Here is a 16,258-nt window from a genome sequence, read left to right as displayed (position 1 = left end):
AAAGACGCCATCTTGCGCTCATTTTATTCTTCCGCCCGTGCACTCAGGAAGGTGAAACATTCGGCCTACATACTTTAAATATCAATTTAGTAGGTCCATTACCCCATTATTAACCCAGAAACTTACTCCTTTAATGTCATAATAGAGTCCATATCAAAAGTGACTAGAAACACCAAACCGAATCTAAGTTAGCGAGCACTTTAGCTGACTAGATTATACTGGACTTAACTTGGCATCTTCTACCACTTGTTCCCTTCTACCCCAATTTGAACGTTGTTACGGGTAAACTCAATTTCATCGCAAATTAATGTCCAACGTCAGACAATATTGCAACCTGTGTACACTTATTTACAACTATCTATAAAACACGTAAAGCGATAGTATGTACAAGGAATTTTATAGATATAAATAAATCTAATATTGAGCAAAATATTTTTGATATTTGCGATGTAGTCCTTTATTTTCATCGATATATATGTTCTACGTATTAGATTTGGCGTCCCGAATATTCAATGTGTTCAACTGAATTGAACTGCAATCCATTCAAACTGACTTTAGTATGGTCAATATTGACAGCTTGTGGTTGTGTACGGAGTGGCGCTAATGATATAAAAACTCGAGTCCAAGGGTAAACCTGGATTTAAATAGAAAATATTAGTCAAATAAGTAAAATTTGTTGTTCAAGTGAATAAATAGGTCATAACAGTGACGTTTTGGTTGCCATTTTAGTTCAGTTTTGAACAAATAGTTTATACGGACGTTCGTGTCTATAGAATATACGCCAATGTTAATTTTTTTTGTTGGCATTAAAAACATCGGTCCTAATTAATTAACCGGATGAAAATGAAAGCATATGAATATAAATTATGACAAGTCAAGAGGATAATCCTCGCTGTCCTAACCATTATTGCCTAAAACGGGAAACATAAGTAGCTTGCTCTTAAATGAGTGGTTAAGAAAATTTAAGAGGGGCTTTAAAATTCCCAGAAGAGCAGTTTAATAAAAGGAAGTTTTTAACTTTATTATCGCCTTTCCAGCGAAATTGAATATTACGTTTTTTAGAAGCATCACTGTGAAATGAATTTATATTCAGTTTAATTTACATCAGTTAAAAACTTCCGCGATGTTTTGATGTTTTGGAAGCCTACAAAAACTTCATGTAAAGTGAATAAAGTAACCCAATATTTCAAAAAATGTTATTCTTATTTCTAGTAGCTATATATCCATTATCACTGGTTTGGGTCCACCGGTAATAAACTTGATATCATGGGTCATTTCAACGCGTAGCGGTCTTAAATCCAATATGCTAACCCGGCAAATTTCTGACGATTATCGAGGGACATCTCTAGCCGGTCTGCATTATATTGGCAAGAACTAATTATGTTGCAAGGGCAAAATGTCATAATGCTGTGTTATTACACTTACGAAGTAATATAAAACAAAAGCTATTCACAGCAAAAGAGATATCACACAAAAGTTCGCATTATCTATACATATATAACTAAACATGTGTATGTTACAATGTACTTATCACATAATTTTACATAGAATATAGATTATAACCGTTTGTTAATGTTGTTCGAACAACAATAAAAAAGTGGACTTATTTATCAAGCACACATTAATTATAACGTATTTAGGAATCAAGCAACAATTACTAGAAGAGCCTTTAATAAAGAGGTTTAAGATAATATAGAGCGGACATTGGGAAGATTTTCATAACAATTTAGGTTATAGGCTACTATCCCGGGAAAATATATAGCGGGACTTTTATCCCGGAACACTCCTTCACGCGGGCGAAGCCGCGAGCAAAAGCTAGTATTCTATATAAATTACTAACTATATTACTAATCAATTACGAAATAATTGTAACAACAGTCAAAACTTAGAATGCTTATGTCACTAGCAAACTTGAAACATTAGATTAAGTTAATATTTACAGGAGCGATATCTATTTCTGACTAGTTATATTCAAAGCAATGGTCTTTCAACACAGCCTGTCAAATAGACATAGATCCTGTTAACGTTTTAAAGGAGTTTCGGTATATAAGTGGGCTTTACTTCTTTGAGGCTTTGAATGAGTTTGTCAGGTATAAGTGAACGCAACTAATTTATAATTCTAGTAGCAGTGAACGCTGTGTAAGGATCGTGCCAATAACTTTTGCTTTAAGTTTTATATTGTCTTTGAAATTTAAAGTTCTGAGATGTATGGCTGATTTCTTGACTCTGTTCTAATACGGATTGTGTTCGAACAACATTAACATTATATTAGAATATCAATTATACCTTTATAAATACGACAGTACGGTGACATTACCACTACGTCATTGTAAAAGGCACTTTCATTGTGAGTAATAGAGTCCAAATCGCAACGCGGCTCAAGTAAATTTTGTTGGAGGTGCTACTTGTAACGGCATCTGAAACAAATGGTACAGGTTAGCTGTTTTAAATGAATTGTTATTGTATGCTATTTTTGGAAACGGCTTTTTCGGTGTACGAAACGTGTTAAATATTTTAACGTACATTCAGTTACAAAAATTGTATTAAAATTGAAAGCTTTAAATCGTTTACATTCTTTTGTGTTCAATACAACAATTGATTTTTGTTTACTTAAATTAATTATAAAAGGTTTACTATATTTGAAATAAAGAAAAAATAATTAAAAAAAAAATAATTTTCGTGATTGACTAAGTTTGATCCAGGTCAACCTTTTATGTAAATGTTTTTGTCGAAGCCTACTTCATTTTCTCTGTAGCTTTTAAATGGTATATCTGAACAATTGAATTATATTTCTTTAATTAAATTAGTTTTCTGCTCACAAAAAGCCTAGTAGAAAACGAAACGAAAGGAAAAGACAATACTATATTATACAATCGTTTTTAATGCAACCTTATTTGTTTTAGCCGATATGCAACCGTTGGCAAACATTTTATTCTGGTTTAACGGGCATTTTCCAGTTTGTTTTTTTTTATTTTATACCTGGTCTGCTGGTAAGCGTGCTGCCGTCCAGATAAAGTATGGATTGGCTACAGATGGCTATCTCATACCATTCGATAGAATCATGCCGGCCTGACATGCAGAGCATTATAGGACTTAACGTCTGAATTTCTTGATTAATCAATATGCGGAGAGCAACCCAGAGCCTTACACTATGTGTCTAGATGTGCAAGTGCTTATGGGCATAATGGAATTTAACATCAGACGAACAACAGTCTTTTAATTTTTCATAATAAATGTTAGGAACTCATGACACGAAATATAATATTCATTCTTAATCTATACATATTAGAAAACAAAGTTAACTTTTCTGTCTATCTGTATGTTATCGAATTTCTCAAAATCTACTGAACGGAATTTTATGAAATTTGGTATAGAAATAATTTAAGACCCTGGAAAGGTTATAGGCTACTTTCTATAACGGGATTTTTATACCGGAAAACATCTTTACACGGGCGAAGCCGCGAGCAAAAGCTAGTAAAATACAAAATAACAATTTATTAACTTTTATGTATCACGTAACTTCATTACGATCGCGTGAAAGCTATACGAGGTTGAGGTAAGAGGTAATAAGGTAATCACGCTTAAAGATTGTTATCACAGTATTTTAATAAGAAAATATACTAATCTACGAAAAAAATGTGTATTAAAAGGAACATTTCTCACTAATAATTTAATTTAATTAACGAACATTCTTGGGGTAAGAGGTAACAACAAACGAGGGTTAGCACGCTTCAAGATTGATAGCATGCAATTAGAAATTATGGGGTAGACAGGAAAAAGAAATATTTTTTGGTTTCCTACCTTTTTATTTCGTACTATAGGTAGTTTTGCTCACTGCTCTGGCCGCATGATATAGTTTTCCGTAATAAAAGTCCAGCTTTATACTTCCCTGGGATAAAGAGCCTAAAGCACTAAGTAGTAATGTAGCTTCCTATATTTAAAGAAAATATACTACGGTTTTATAGTTCCCGATATTAGCGCGTTCAAACAAATTCTTCAGTATTATGTATTAGTATAAATTTATCTTTGTAAAATAGTAACAACGTTATAGTAACTAATTTAAACATTATGTAGATGAACAAGACAGGTTGTCCTTTGAGAGTTGTCAGCATTATGCCGGCCTGCCTCCTTAGATGTTAACTCATACTGGAAGAGCTTCTATGTCACGTTTTTAATTATTTTATTGCTTTGAATGACGAAACGAGCTTGCCATTCAACTGATTGTAAGCGATACGACCGATAAACAGTAGAAACACCATCCAACACCTTGAATTCCGAAGTATAATTTTGTATACCACTGCGCTCGCCATCCTGAGACATGAGATGTTAAGCCTCATTATGTTCAGTAGTTACACTGGCTACAATTTCCTTCAAACCAAAACACAACAGTGACTACACACTGCATGGCGGCAGAAATAGACATTGCGATGGTACCTACCTAGGACGACTCTCACATAAAAGACTTACCACCATTTTTCATGTTTATGAAAGAAATCCACTTGGTACAAAATATACCCATTATTCTTTCCTTAACGCTTGTAATTATAATCAATATTAATTATAAAAATGGGGCGAAAGTAATTCCAACCAATGTAAGCGTTTTCAAACGATGACACACCGTTCAGTATTAAAACGAATGGGAAATGGGGGTAAAATTGAACTTATTATCATAATATTGTATAATGCGCTTGGGTAAACGAGACGAACAACTTCTGAAGCAATTTACATAACAAATTATGGAATTTCTGCAGCGTTGTGTACAGTTTTATTATTCTTTTTTAATGTAATTGGAGTTGAATTTTAAATTTGTATTGGATATAAATAATTGAAGTGGAATAATGAAACTGCTGTAAAAATTACTTTGATTGAATAAATTAAGTGAGCGAACAGCATGATCAACAATGCCACCATAAATAGCAACAGCATCTGTAAAGAATAATGAAGTACTACGTCATTTTGTGGTGCAGGAGTTGACTAAAGACTTTCGATGCTATACAAACGTCTAGCACAATACACTGGCAGTAATGTCGTTTGAACCGTTACAAAGCAGTGTTCGCGGCGACAAAAATAGACATTGCGTTTGTACCTACTTAGACTGATTACTATATACGAGCTATCATCTAGACGTGACGGCTAACAAAAGGGTATTAATGAGTTTCAGCTTTTTTTTGTACAAGCAAGGCAAAGTGACCCCCTGTACCTGGTGGTAAGTGGAATGGGGTCAATAGACTGTCGACTGACGAGAGATGATTACCTCTTGGCAGTCGACACAATTATGCCGGCCTGTTGGAACTGGATATGCGCAGGCTTAGTCTTGAACGCGACACACGTGGGCCGCTATGGCGGGTTTTAACACCTTGTATACTTGGTCGCTATCCGGATATAAAAAATATACCACTAGCAACATTTCAGTAGCCTATATTATATCCAGGCTTCACTGTGCCTATCTTGTTATACTAATAGTATACTGACTGTAACATTTTATGACTTTAGTAAAATTATAAGTAATAAAATTGTTACTTTAATAAATGTAATGAAAAGAGTCGAAGAAATTTACTCAAAGGCGGGTGATATTCTAGAAAATTATTTAATTTTATAATGAAAAACAAAATATGAATTTTTAATCAAGCAAATACCAGATGTTTCTTTTGACGTTGCTAAGCGAAATATTTCTTTGATATACAATATTAAACATTTTTGAGCTTCGTTTATCATTATTCTTTTAGTAATATCTTGCGTGGAAATCATCGTGCATTGCGTGGAAAGTTCTGGATTTTACCCCCAGGCTAACTAAAAAAATACTTTTACTCGATCCAATTTTATTGTGAGACGAGAATAAGTATGATGAATTCTAAGAGCAGTAGTTGCGCTTATGATATGGGAATGATGATACATTTTTGCGTTATATGTTTTAAAGTTTCGTACAATCTGATTTTAAAATATGGTTTTCATAGCACAGATCAGAAACAATAAAGTGGACTACCTGATGAAAAATAATCTTCATTAAACGTATACCAGAGAAATTTAAAAAGCGTTCGCATCCTTATGAGAAAGGAAAAAAAACTTTATTTATCATGTAGGCGAAAAATGTTACATTTGTGATACGTCAAAAAAAGTTATAAGAACAATTATTACTAAACTATATTGAAATCAATTATAAAACTATGGACATTTTTATTAGAGATAATATGTATAAAAAAGCAAGCAAGCAAGGCATAGGGAAATAAGAAGATAACGCGTCACGATCCTCACCGGTGAGGACGATAATATGGGCCTCAGCCTAGCTAACCCACCTACTTACCTCTCACTAGCTACCTAAGTGATGACCAGCCGAAAAAGTAATGCAGAAAGAAACTCCGGGCTTACGTTTTTGTCTTCAAATGCCTTTATTTTTTAAAGTATTTTGTATACAAACTCAAAAAGAATTTGGAAGATATTATCGCCATCATTGAGCCATTTCAAACTAATATACCAATATTATTAAATAAAAATACCATTTATTATATATAATACAATAATCAATAGGTACTTACTGTTCTTGCTAAACATATAAGAGGATATGTGCGGGCGGCTGGCTACATAGAGCCTGACCGACATGGAGCGCACGTGCGGGGGCCGTGTCGCCAGGGTAGCGCGGCACCGCAGCGCGAGGTACCCGCGGTGCGTGGGGTAGTCGTCAGGGTACACGTGCAGGGTGCGCCAGGACGCCTGTAGTCCGTCGCCGTCCGCACCAGACACGTGCGTCTCGCTCGTTATCATGGGATCCTGGAGAAGATATGAGTTTAGTGTGGTGATATGGATGATTTTCAATCATAAGTTATATAGTCGGTTAATGATGTCTGACTAAACACTAATTACAAATATATTGGACGATCAAATAGAAAAGTCAAGCTCCGCAATAAATTACAAAAATTAGTGCATTCACCATGAACTGTCTTATATGAAAAGTGGCGGAAAATATTTACCTAAAGATTGTGAGAAAGTCTCTTAGAATCATTTCTTGCAAGTTATTTACAAATGGAAGTTATTTAATATTACTGTCCAGTCATTACACTGTTGACAATGTCTTTAAAGCTGAGACAAGAAAACTTGTACAGACCGAAATATAAGAGATGTACCTATTTATTTCATACTAACCGCTATTCTCAGTAATGGATTTTTAACCGACTTCAAAACAGAGGTGGTTATCAACTTTAATATTTGTTACCACAGGAATCAGTTCCAATTTTTGGAATTAGGTACTAAGTCCAAAATTGGTAAGAAGTATATTATGATAATATAAAATTATGTTTTGTTTCAATGGGTTTTGAAGGCGGTTTAATATTTATATATTTAGATTTAAGATGTATTTCAAATATGGACCAGTCACAATAGTTATTTTGATTGCTTCATCCTCGGAATCAGATTGAACATTGAAATTGAAATTATGCATTAAAAACGATTGTAAGAAGCAGGAGATATTTAGCAATTTTATCAGATTTTAATGATAATACCTAAAATAAAATAGGACTCAAATGAGCAGTTAAAGCAAACCATTTAAGGAACAGTGAAGTATCCATTGTGAACCAAGTACCAAATGAATTTCTCCATAAAGTGCGAATTGCGTGACACAATCCCATTGGAAGCTCTCGAAGCATCGTTATTGTGTGTAAATTTAGGCTGTTACAGCTGTTTACCGAATAAAAGCCTGTCAAAGTACACGAAATTGGAAAGTAAAGTGAATATTAAACAGTATTTATTAACGTCTAATCTAGATTGAATTGTTTTTTAATTTATAACTTACGCAGTTTCTGGTTCACCACGGAATCGAAGTTAGTATACCTAGTTACTTTGCTTTACTGCACAGCAATGTGGCTATTTTCACAAAATTACTGGTGATACATACATACATAACATCACGCATATATCCCCGAAGGGGTATGCAAAGGCGCAACCAGGGCACCCACTTTTCACCAAGTATGTTCCGTCCCATTATGTGATAGGGGGCGAGCCTATCGCCATATCGGGCACAAATTCCAGACTCCGGGCTGATACTGAGCAGAAAAAACCCAAATATCACTTTGCCCGACCCGGGATTTGAACCCAGGACCTCAGAGCGCTATTGTACCGGGCATGCAATACAACTACGCCACCGAGGCAGGCGTGATAAATTATTTATTGTATAAAAAGGGAATATTGAGAGTTCCGCCATTTTATGTCTGTGTAACAAGTTAACAGTGTCTGCACAGCGCCTGAGATACATGTCTCGACATTTTCCGTGGTACTTGTACACAGTATGAGTACTTTTATACCGCTGACTTCCTAGGTTCGAATCCTGAGTCGGGCCAAAAAATAATTGCGACTGCGTTTTTCCATCTTAAAACTTACTCAGTCGCTCGGAGTCAGGAGATTTGCGGTCTGATATCCCCGTGGCTCGAAAACTATGTAAAGCCGTTGATCTTGAGCATGATCTCTTTCCGGTCATATTGGATTGCCGTCTCACTGGAATATTAGTGAAGGAACGCAGTGCACCTGTGTATTGCGCACACACTTGTGCAATATAATATCTCCTGCGTGCTTGGCTGATCACCATTGAGATTGGCCGCCGTGGCCAAAGTTCGGCTAGGAAGGAATCGGACTAAACTTCTACTAGAAATGTTTGTAAAACACTAAACTTAAACCCATAATATTGAAAATAAAAGTATTTAACGGATTTTTTCGCGGTTTTTGTATTATTATAAAAAAATGTATATTTGTAAAATGTAGATATTGTAACTTTGACTTTGCGGATGAACAACACCTCAGTCCCCCCCCGTGACCATGAAGGCTGCAAAGTCTTCGAAACGTCGGGAGAAAATAATAATATAAAAACCGGGAAAAAATCCGTTAAATACTTTTATTTTCAATGTCTAACATTCGCGTAAACATAGGAAATCATTATGTCAAACCCATAACGTTTATTTTTGAATAGCTTCTTGTTCCCCAGTGCGATCATCCCGCTAAAAGAGAAACAAAATAACAGAATCGATCTATTTAAATGTAAAACGTCATCTCAGAAACTATAACCGTTTAATATAAACGTTTACTAATAAAAAAATAAAGCTTTATAATTTTGTCCAGGTTTATGATAACCCTTGCATAAAACTATGCTGCTATGCTATACTATTTTATGTTGTACTAAAACCTAAGATGTCTCATTTTTACATACATAACTCACATTTGAGTTTTATGCCAACATTCGTCTGTCTACTCGCCGCTTATCACGGCAGTTTGTCTAAAAAACGGACCCGACATGTACAAACAAACATAGCCCTAGCCCTATTTAGATACGAGAAATCAACGTTCAGAAATTATTTTTTTAAGAGATAAACACGGAATTTAACAATGATATGAACATTTTTTGTATTTCGAATTTGTTTAGGTTTCAGAATTAAAACATGTATCATTTTTATTTTGCGCAATAAATTTTATGTTGATGTTAAATATTTTACATTATTATTATGTCGCAATTGAGATATATTTTTTACAATATAAATCATAATATTATCTCGGATTTTAATATCAGTTATAAAGTAATATTTTAAATCTAATTATTTATATTGAATGCGAGGGAATATTCGAACATGACTATTGATTTCTATTTTCATCTTTAATGCTTTTACGATAGGCATTACGGTGCATAAATCATACTTTATTGAAAAAACAATAACTTCGCTGGTGAGAAAAATACGATATTAATAAAATTTGTAAGTTTGTTTATTAACTATGCGTGGTATTCTTACTAAATTCAATATTATGTTTGAAGAACAATATATTATGACGCCTCGTAAAAATTGCTTTTGTTCTCGACATCACCTGCGTTGTTAGGTTTGTGACCAATATTGTTGAAAATAAATCTATGCAGTTTTTTGAAGTTTAGACTTTCTGTATGCTAAATTTTATCAAAATCGGTTTAGTGATTTAGCTATGAAATTGAAAAGAATATACAAAATTACTTTCGCATTCTAATATTAGTATATTCTATATAGGCCAGCAATATGTAAACGACTACAACGAGTTTCCTATTTTCTTTTGCTTGTGGGTGTTATTACTAGATTCAAATTATTATATTATAATCGATAGTTATATTAACTAGCTTTTGAATGTGTGTCTTCGCCGCATTTAATTTAATAATACTGTAACAATATCGATAGTTCATATCAATTCGTCAAGTCGTAGCTCGGGCGCAGTGCGCGCGCGTAGTATTTGAACTAAATAGAACATAGCATAGTAGGTATTCCTTGCAATATTGTTGTCCCTTTTACACGCAGTGCGGTGTGTCTGTGTAAACTTTTTGAAGTGATGTAAAAATACTTGTGTGCGTGCATCTAATAAATGTGTATGTATACTTCAGGGTGAGGTGATTGCCTGGGTTCTGTAGTTGTAATTGTACACAGTATGACGATGAGGTCCTGAGTTCGTATTCCGAGTCGGGCTAAAAATAAGCTCGGAGCTCAGTCGCAGCTTGGAGTCAAGAAGCTGGCACTGTGATTATGTATTATTCTTCGATTCTATGAACGTTTGAAGTCGCATTACCTGCGCATGATAGATATATTAATGATTGATTTTAGAATTACTCAAGACTAATCTAATTGCAGTTTTTTGTTTCCTGTTAAACTGACATATATCGTTTTATGTTTTAAGTAACTGTGGCAAAAACGTATTACTTCGGGTTCCCTTTTGAAAAATTTCACCCTTCGTCTATAGAGCTACAATTTTATAGACATTTTAAATTGACTACTTTAATATTTACTGTATAAAGTACATTGTCGAACAGTATCAGCGTACACTAACAGCAGCCGATATGAATGTCTAACGACGGAAATTCGCGTTCAGCCGCACGGTCTCCGAGCGATCTCCTTTGAATTTATTCATGTCCCAGTTTCCGCATCGCCTTCTAAGACGTCCAGCTAAGCTGCTGACCTATATCGTTTTGTATAAAATGACCGATGCTTTGGGACATTTTTAAGGCTACCGATAGGGTATCAAAAACCGCTGTAAGAAGTCTTTGTTAAAATTTTGAAGTGTTTTTATCTTTAAAGGCGTAACAGGTAATGTACGGAAAATTATACAGAATAAACTACAGTGTTAACAATTTACAATGATTTAAAAATATGAAAAAGTGCACGTGTAAGAAGTTTGAAAATCAGTCTAATGCGTATCGCATTATGTAAGTTTTATTTTTTATTTGATAACAACGAAGTAAGGAAAGGTAATGTAATAATTACATTACTTGACAATACTAAACTCGCTAAATAAATAATAGGTGCGAAAGTTTGTGAAGATGTTTGAATGTCCGTTAAATGTGCCAGTGCAACACCTAAACGGTTTTCTTTAAAATTTGGGTGTAAACGATGTCTTGAAATAGCATAATATAATAGAATACACAATGTTTGTTCACATGATTTTCTTGCTACAGAAAAAACTTGAAACTTAAACAAATAGTAACCTGAAACGGACTGTATACAATACAACACACAATAAAGAAAAATAAAAACAGATTGCAGGAATCAAAAATTGTTTATTTAAAGAATTTAGAAAAATAATCGAATGAATTCAAAATACTATGAATCTATCCCTTAATTATGCGTGTATATTGGGAGAATAAACTCTAATTAGAATTCACCAACTACTGTTGCAGTATGTTATCAATATACTCAACAGAGCGGTAAACTAAAGCTGGAGATTCGTAGTATTTTCCTGCATCAATGGTATAAGCTGCGCCAGACTCGGCTACCGGGAACAGGCCCATAAGCGCATCAGCAACTTCATCAGAAGTCTGCCATGCCCAAGATTTAGAGTACTTCACGAAGTCATCATTCTTCTCAGCGATCTCCATTTGGCCAGCTGTCATCGGAGTTTCGGTGAAGCCCGGATGTATAGAGAACATCCTCACTTTTGAATGGCGATAATTCATTTGGTGACCCTTTGCCTTGGTGTACGCCGTTGTTGCGGCCGAAGCAGCCGTGTAAATAGGAACGTAACCATCGACGTTATAAGCGTACATGTCTGACATATTGATGATGGTACTGCCTTTGCCTCCTTTGTCTGCTCTCGACAATTCATACATCACATCGGACCATTCAATGGTCGCCACGGCGTTAGTTTCCATAACGCTCCTGGCGTCGTATTCGTTAAGAATACCAGCGCAGTTCACCAACACGTCGGCGAGTCCATATTTCGGGACGTCCTGTTCAACAACTTTTTTCAGGTCCTTCGTAACGTCGGCGTGGATGAACTCCACCATGCCGTCACCAAATTCATTGTTAAGTCTGTTCTTAACTTCCTCACCTTTTTCATTATTGTAGTCGATAAGAATTACAAATCTCGCTCCATGTTCTAGGAATTTCTTAGCAATTGCACTGCATATTTCCCCAGCGCCACCAGTCACCGCTATATACTTGCCTTCTAAGGACCTCTCAAAGCTGTCGTCGGCATGAGCGAAGATTGCGCTCAACACCAGAGTTACTGCTGTTAAAATACGCATCTTTAGCGATTACTGGTTCGTACTCGACTGATAGTTACCAGAAATTTGGGCAGTCTTTTATATCCCAAATTCTGACGATGATTCTTATTAATAAAATAAAACTCTTTACATAATAATATGCGAATTGCTCTCCAAAGACATTAATCATTTTGATTAATATCTTTGGAGAACATGTTTTTCCACACCTGAACATATTGTGGACCAGTGAAAAGACATTATATGGAAATTTAAAAATAAATAGCGAAAAGTAAAGTGAATCATCAGACATTTGAATAAGGCGTACTATAGCGTTGCAATTATTATGCGATACTATAATTTAATACAATATAGTCATACGCATTGGCAACGCATAAACACTCGCTTATAATAACCCCTTCCGTGTGGAGCAACGATACATACTATGATGGAACATGCTGCAGGGTATACAAAGAGAACGCGCGGCCACCATAAGTTGTTATTTTAAGAATGCGTACAAGCCCATGTACAAACTATCCGATCGAATCCGGAGGGAGGTTTGCGAGAATTAATTTTTACTGTGGTATGAGAAATCTACTAGACGATTGGAATATATCAGACTGTATCTCCAATGTTCTTGTTCCTCTGGATAACCAGTACTGATGAATGGCCATAGATTGTGTTGGCCGTCAAAGATACCACACGTTTGCCAGTTAGATACAACTCCATTCATTATAATTATTAAACATTTTTGTTGCTTTATACTTGTCACAATATTATATGCCGTAGCATTAACTAAATACGGAACAATGATGTTCTGGTTTTTTATAGTATTGGCATCTATAAAGACTTTGTTCAATATCATGAAACAAATTCTATTGATACTACAGATAATAATTAATATAATAATATTATCAGCCCTGTATTATATACTTGCCCACTGCTGAGCACGGGCCTCCTCTACTACTGAGACGGATTAGGCCTTAGTCCACCACGCTGGCCTAGTGCGGATTGGTATACTTCACACACCTTCGAAATTCCTATAGAGAACTTCTCAGATGTGCAGGTTTCCTCACGATGTTTTCCTTCACCGTTAAAGCGAACGATAAATTCACAAGAATACACACATGATTTTAGAAAAGTCAGAGGTGTGTGCCCTTGGGATTTGAACCTGCAACCATTCGTCTTGGCAGTCCGTTCCACACGACAAATAGAACTGGTTGGACAGAGTCTGGATACCTACAATAGTTTGTAGTCGATCTTCTGCAAGTCGCCTATTTACGACGACTTTAAACACCGGGCAAATTGTAATATTTACAATATGATCATCAATTACATTATATGCACTAGTTTTTTACAACGTAGATACACGCAGGAATTAACAATTATTATATAAACCATTTTAAATATTGTTTCACTAGTATATGGATTTGGAATATTTATTACAACAGCATCATGCTTGTTTCCATGGGAACGGGATAAAAGGAGCCTATCTGAGAGTTTTTTTTTTTTAAATCTACATTAACAGCCGTGAGGTATAAAGTTGTGTATTATTCTGTCATTATGCATTAAGGCTCATAATGGTATAAAAATAATACAAAAGTGACCAATAGTTTTCCTTTTCTACGGGCTTGATAAAGTAACATCACAGCTTCTGACAGCAAGTGGAGTGGGATCGAGAGAACATATCCTAATTAATACTATATCTTAGATCTTGGATATATTTATATGTAACCTGTCATAATTCACTGAAATGGCTCATCAAATGTATTGAAATAAATTGTTAAAATTAAATCTGTATAACATCGCATTAGTATCAACTGTTATGGTGTTATAGTATGTGTATAAATAAATAAATAAATAAAAAATCCTTTGACAAGAGTATATTATTAACCCTCGCACGTCGAAAAAATAATCCGGGCCTTTTTGATATATGTAGACTGATTCATGAACGCGCTATTACGTGGGCCATTTTATATACCTTTTGTAGCAAATCCGGATGGATAAAAATATCACACCACCAGAAAAATTCTCAACTTTTCATTACTAAGCGGGGTTGGATCATGTATGCTGTAATTCAACGGCGCTTGGCGAGTCACCGAGGACTCATTTGTTAGCCAAAGTCTTAACGCCTTCACACCCACTGCAACTTCTGGACCGGCAGTAGCAAAGCGTGCTGAATGGGAAGACTAATCAGTCTTAAACCAGGTCTGAGCCCAGATTCTAAATGGTAGCTGGCAGTCCTGGGTCATTCAAAAACATCGTGAAGAGATCTACACGCGTAAACATTACTCAGCTTTGACGGGGCACCTTAGATGAAAACGCATTGCAGGAAATAAACAACACACAGACAGTCAATATTCATTATGATTTTTAACGATAAGATACAAGTCGTTATATAATTGATAATATTCATTTAATATGCACATTTATATTATGAAAATAAATATAGAAATTCCATGTTCACACAAGTGTCCAATAGACAAAAACATTTATGTGTTAACAACTATCGTTTCTATTTACATCGACGCTTCTGTATTTGTCCAAGCGAGCAAGTTTTCCATTAAAAAATTAATAATGCAAAATTCGATATTCGACTCGATAAAATAAGTCTGTATCGATTACTACCTAGGATGATCCACGAGGCTATTAAAAAACATCCGAGTTTCAATAAAAGAGATAGTTGGAAGCTAGTATAAACCTGGGATCCTTTTATACGCCTCGTTAGATCGGAAACCCAAAAGATCGACTGCCAGACTTCTAGACACTGTGAGCTCATTCTGCGTAAATCTGACCATCACAATTGTAAAATGTAGGTAGATATTAGAAATTTGACTTTTTGTTTTACTAACACTTCGGCCCTACTCCATACCATGAACGCTTTAAAATCTTCGAAACTTTAGAAGCAAAATATGAAACTAAAAATCGTAATAAAATCAGAGAACTAAATTATAATTATGTAATCTCAGGAACTTCCGGTTCGAATTGAAAAATTCTTTAAGTGTTGGATAGATAAATACTTAAAAACGTGTTTTTTTCTTTTGAGAGGTTCCTTTGCGTGCGCTATGTAAACGGTTAAAGTATCCAACAATCGTGTATAACGGAATTAATCTTTTTATCCACCTTTACGATTTCACACAACTTCATTAGACAACGTTAGTAAACGCAGAGATAAGTTTTGAGAACTCATTCCTTACGTTAAGTACTACCAAACACTCAAATAGTATAAAATGTATGAAAATTTATTTAAGTATTTAAAAAAAAAACTAAATTTTACTCATTGACCTTTCATGTATAAAACGAAATGTGATAAAGCTCAGCGTGATTTGTTTGAAACGGGAATAATATATCGATAATACAGAATAGTTGAATTTTCTCGTGTTCCTCCTCTCGTTAAAAACTAATTTTTCACGGTTTTTGCACTAACTGGTAGAAAAAGCTCGCTCATGAAGGACACACTTTCGACGTCAAACTGGTATATTAATGATGCTGAAAGCTCTCTATCTTCACACAGGCTTTTAAATATTCTGAGGGGTTTTGAGTTAATGAACATTTAGAGACTTACCCCCTTATTCATAGACGTTATTTATCAAAGGACGGAGCATTACTGTGATAACAAGTCTGTTTCTCAGCTTTGTTTATCTGACAGCCAACTAGATTCAAGTTGTATCTCAATATTAGCCAATCAAAACGGCCCTATGTCTACGCCCTGCGAAGGCTTCCATACCGTCAGCACTGAGAAACGGACTTGTTATCACAGCAATGCTCCGTCCTTAGATAAATAACGTCTATGAATAA

General features: G+C 35.0%; 2 protein-coding genes across 2 annotated transcripts in view; both read right to left on the bottom strand.

Annotated features, from left to right (window-relative positions):
* Positions 1 to 1,754: 1,754 nt before the first annotated feature.
* LOC115453502 overlaps positions 1,755 to 16,258 on the bottom strand; it is a 94,769-nt gene continuing 80,265 nt past the window's right edge. The window contains exons 5-6 of the mRNA XM_037437965.1: positions 6,534 to 6,765; positions 1,755 to 2,417 (exon numbers count right to left, since the gene is read on the bottom strand). Coding sequence (XP_037293862.1) covers positions 2,320 to 2,417; positions 6,534 to 6,765 — 330 coding nt within the window. The 3' untranslated portion in view covers positions 1,755 to 2,319. The remainder of the gene's footprint in view (positions 2,418 to 6,533; positions 6,766 to 16,258) is intronic.
* LOC115454868 (15-hydroxyprostaglandin dehydrogenase [NAD(+)]) lies at positions 11,520 to 12,548 on the bottom strand. Its single transcript, XM_030183577.2, has one exon. It carries the CDS (start codon positions 12,503 to 12,505, stop codon positions 11,648 to 11,650), a length of 858 nt encoding a protein of 285 aa, XP_030039437.2. The 5' UTR covers positions 12,506 to 12,548; the 3' UTR covers positions 11,520 to 11,647.

This window comes from Manduca sexta, chromosome 12 (genome assembly GCF_014839805.1).
Source record: "Manduca sexta isolate Smith_Timp_Sample1 chromosome 12, JHU_Msex_v1.0, whole genome shotgun sequence".
NCBI lineage: Eukaryota > Metazoa > Arthropoda > Insecta > Lepidoptera > Sphingidae > Manduca > Manduca sexta.
The sequence above is the reverse complement of the archived record's forward strand: the minus strand, read 5'-3'. Positions and strand labels throughout refer to the sequence as shown.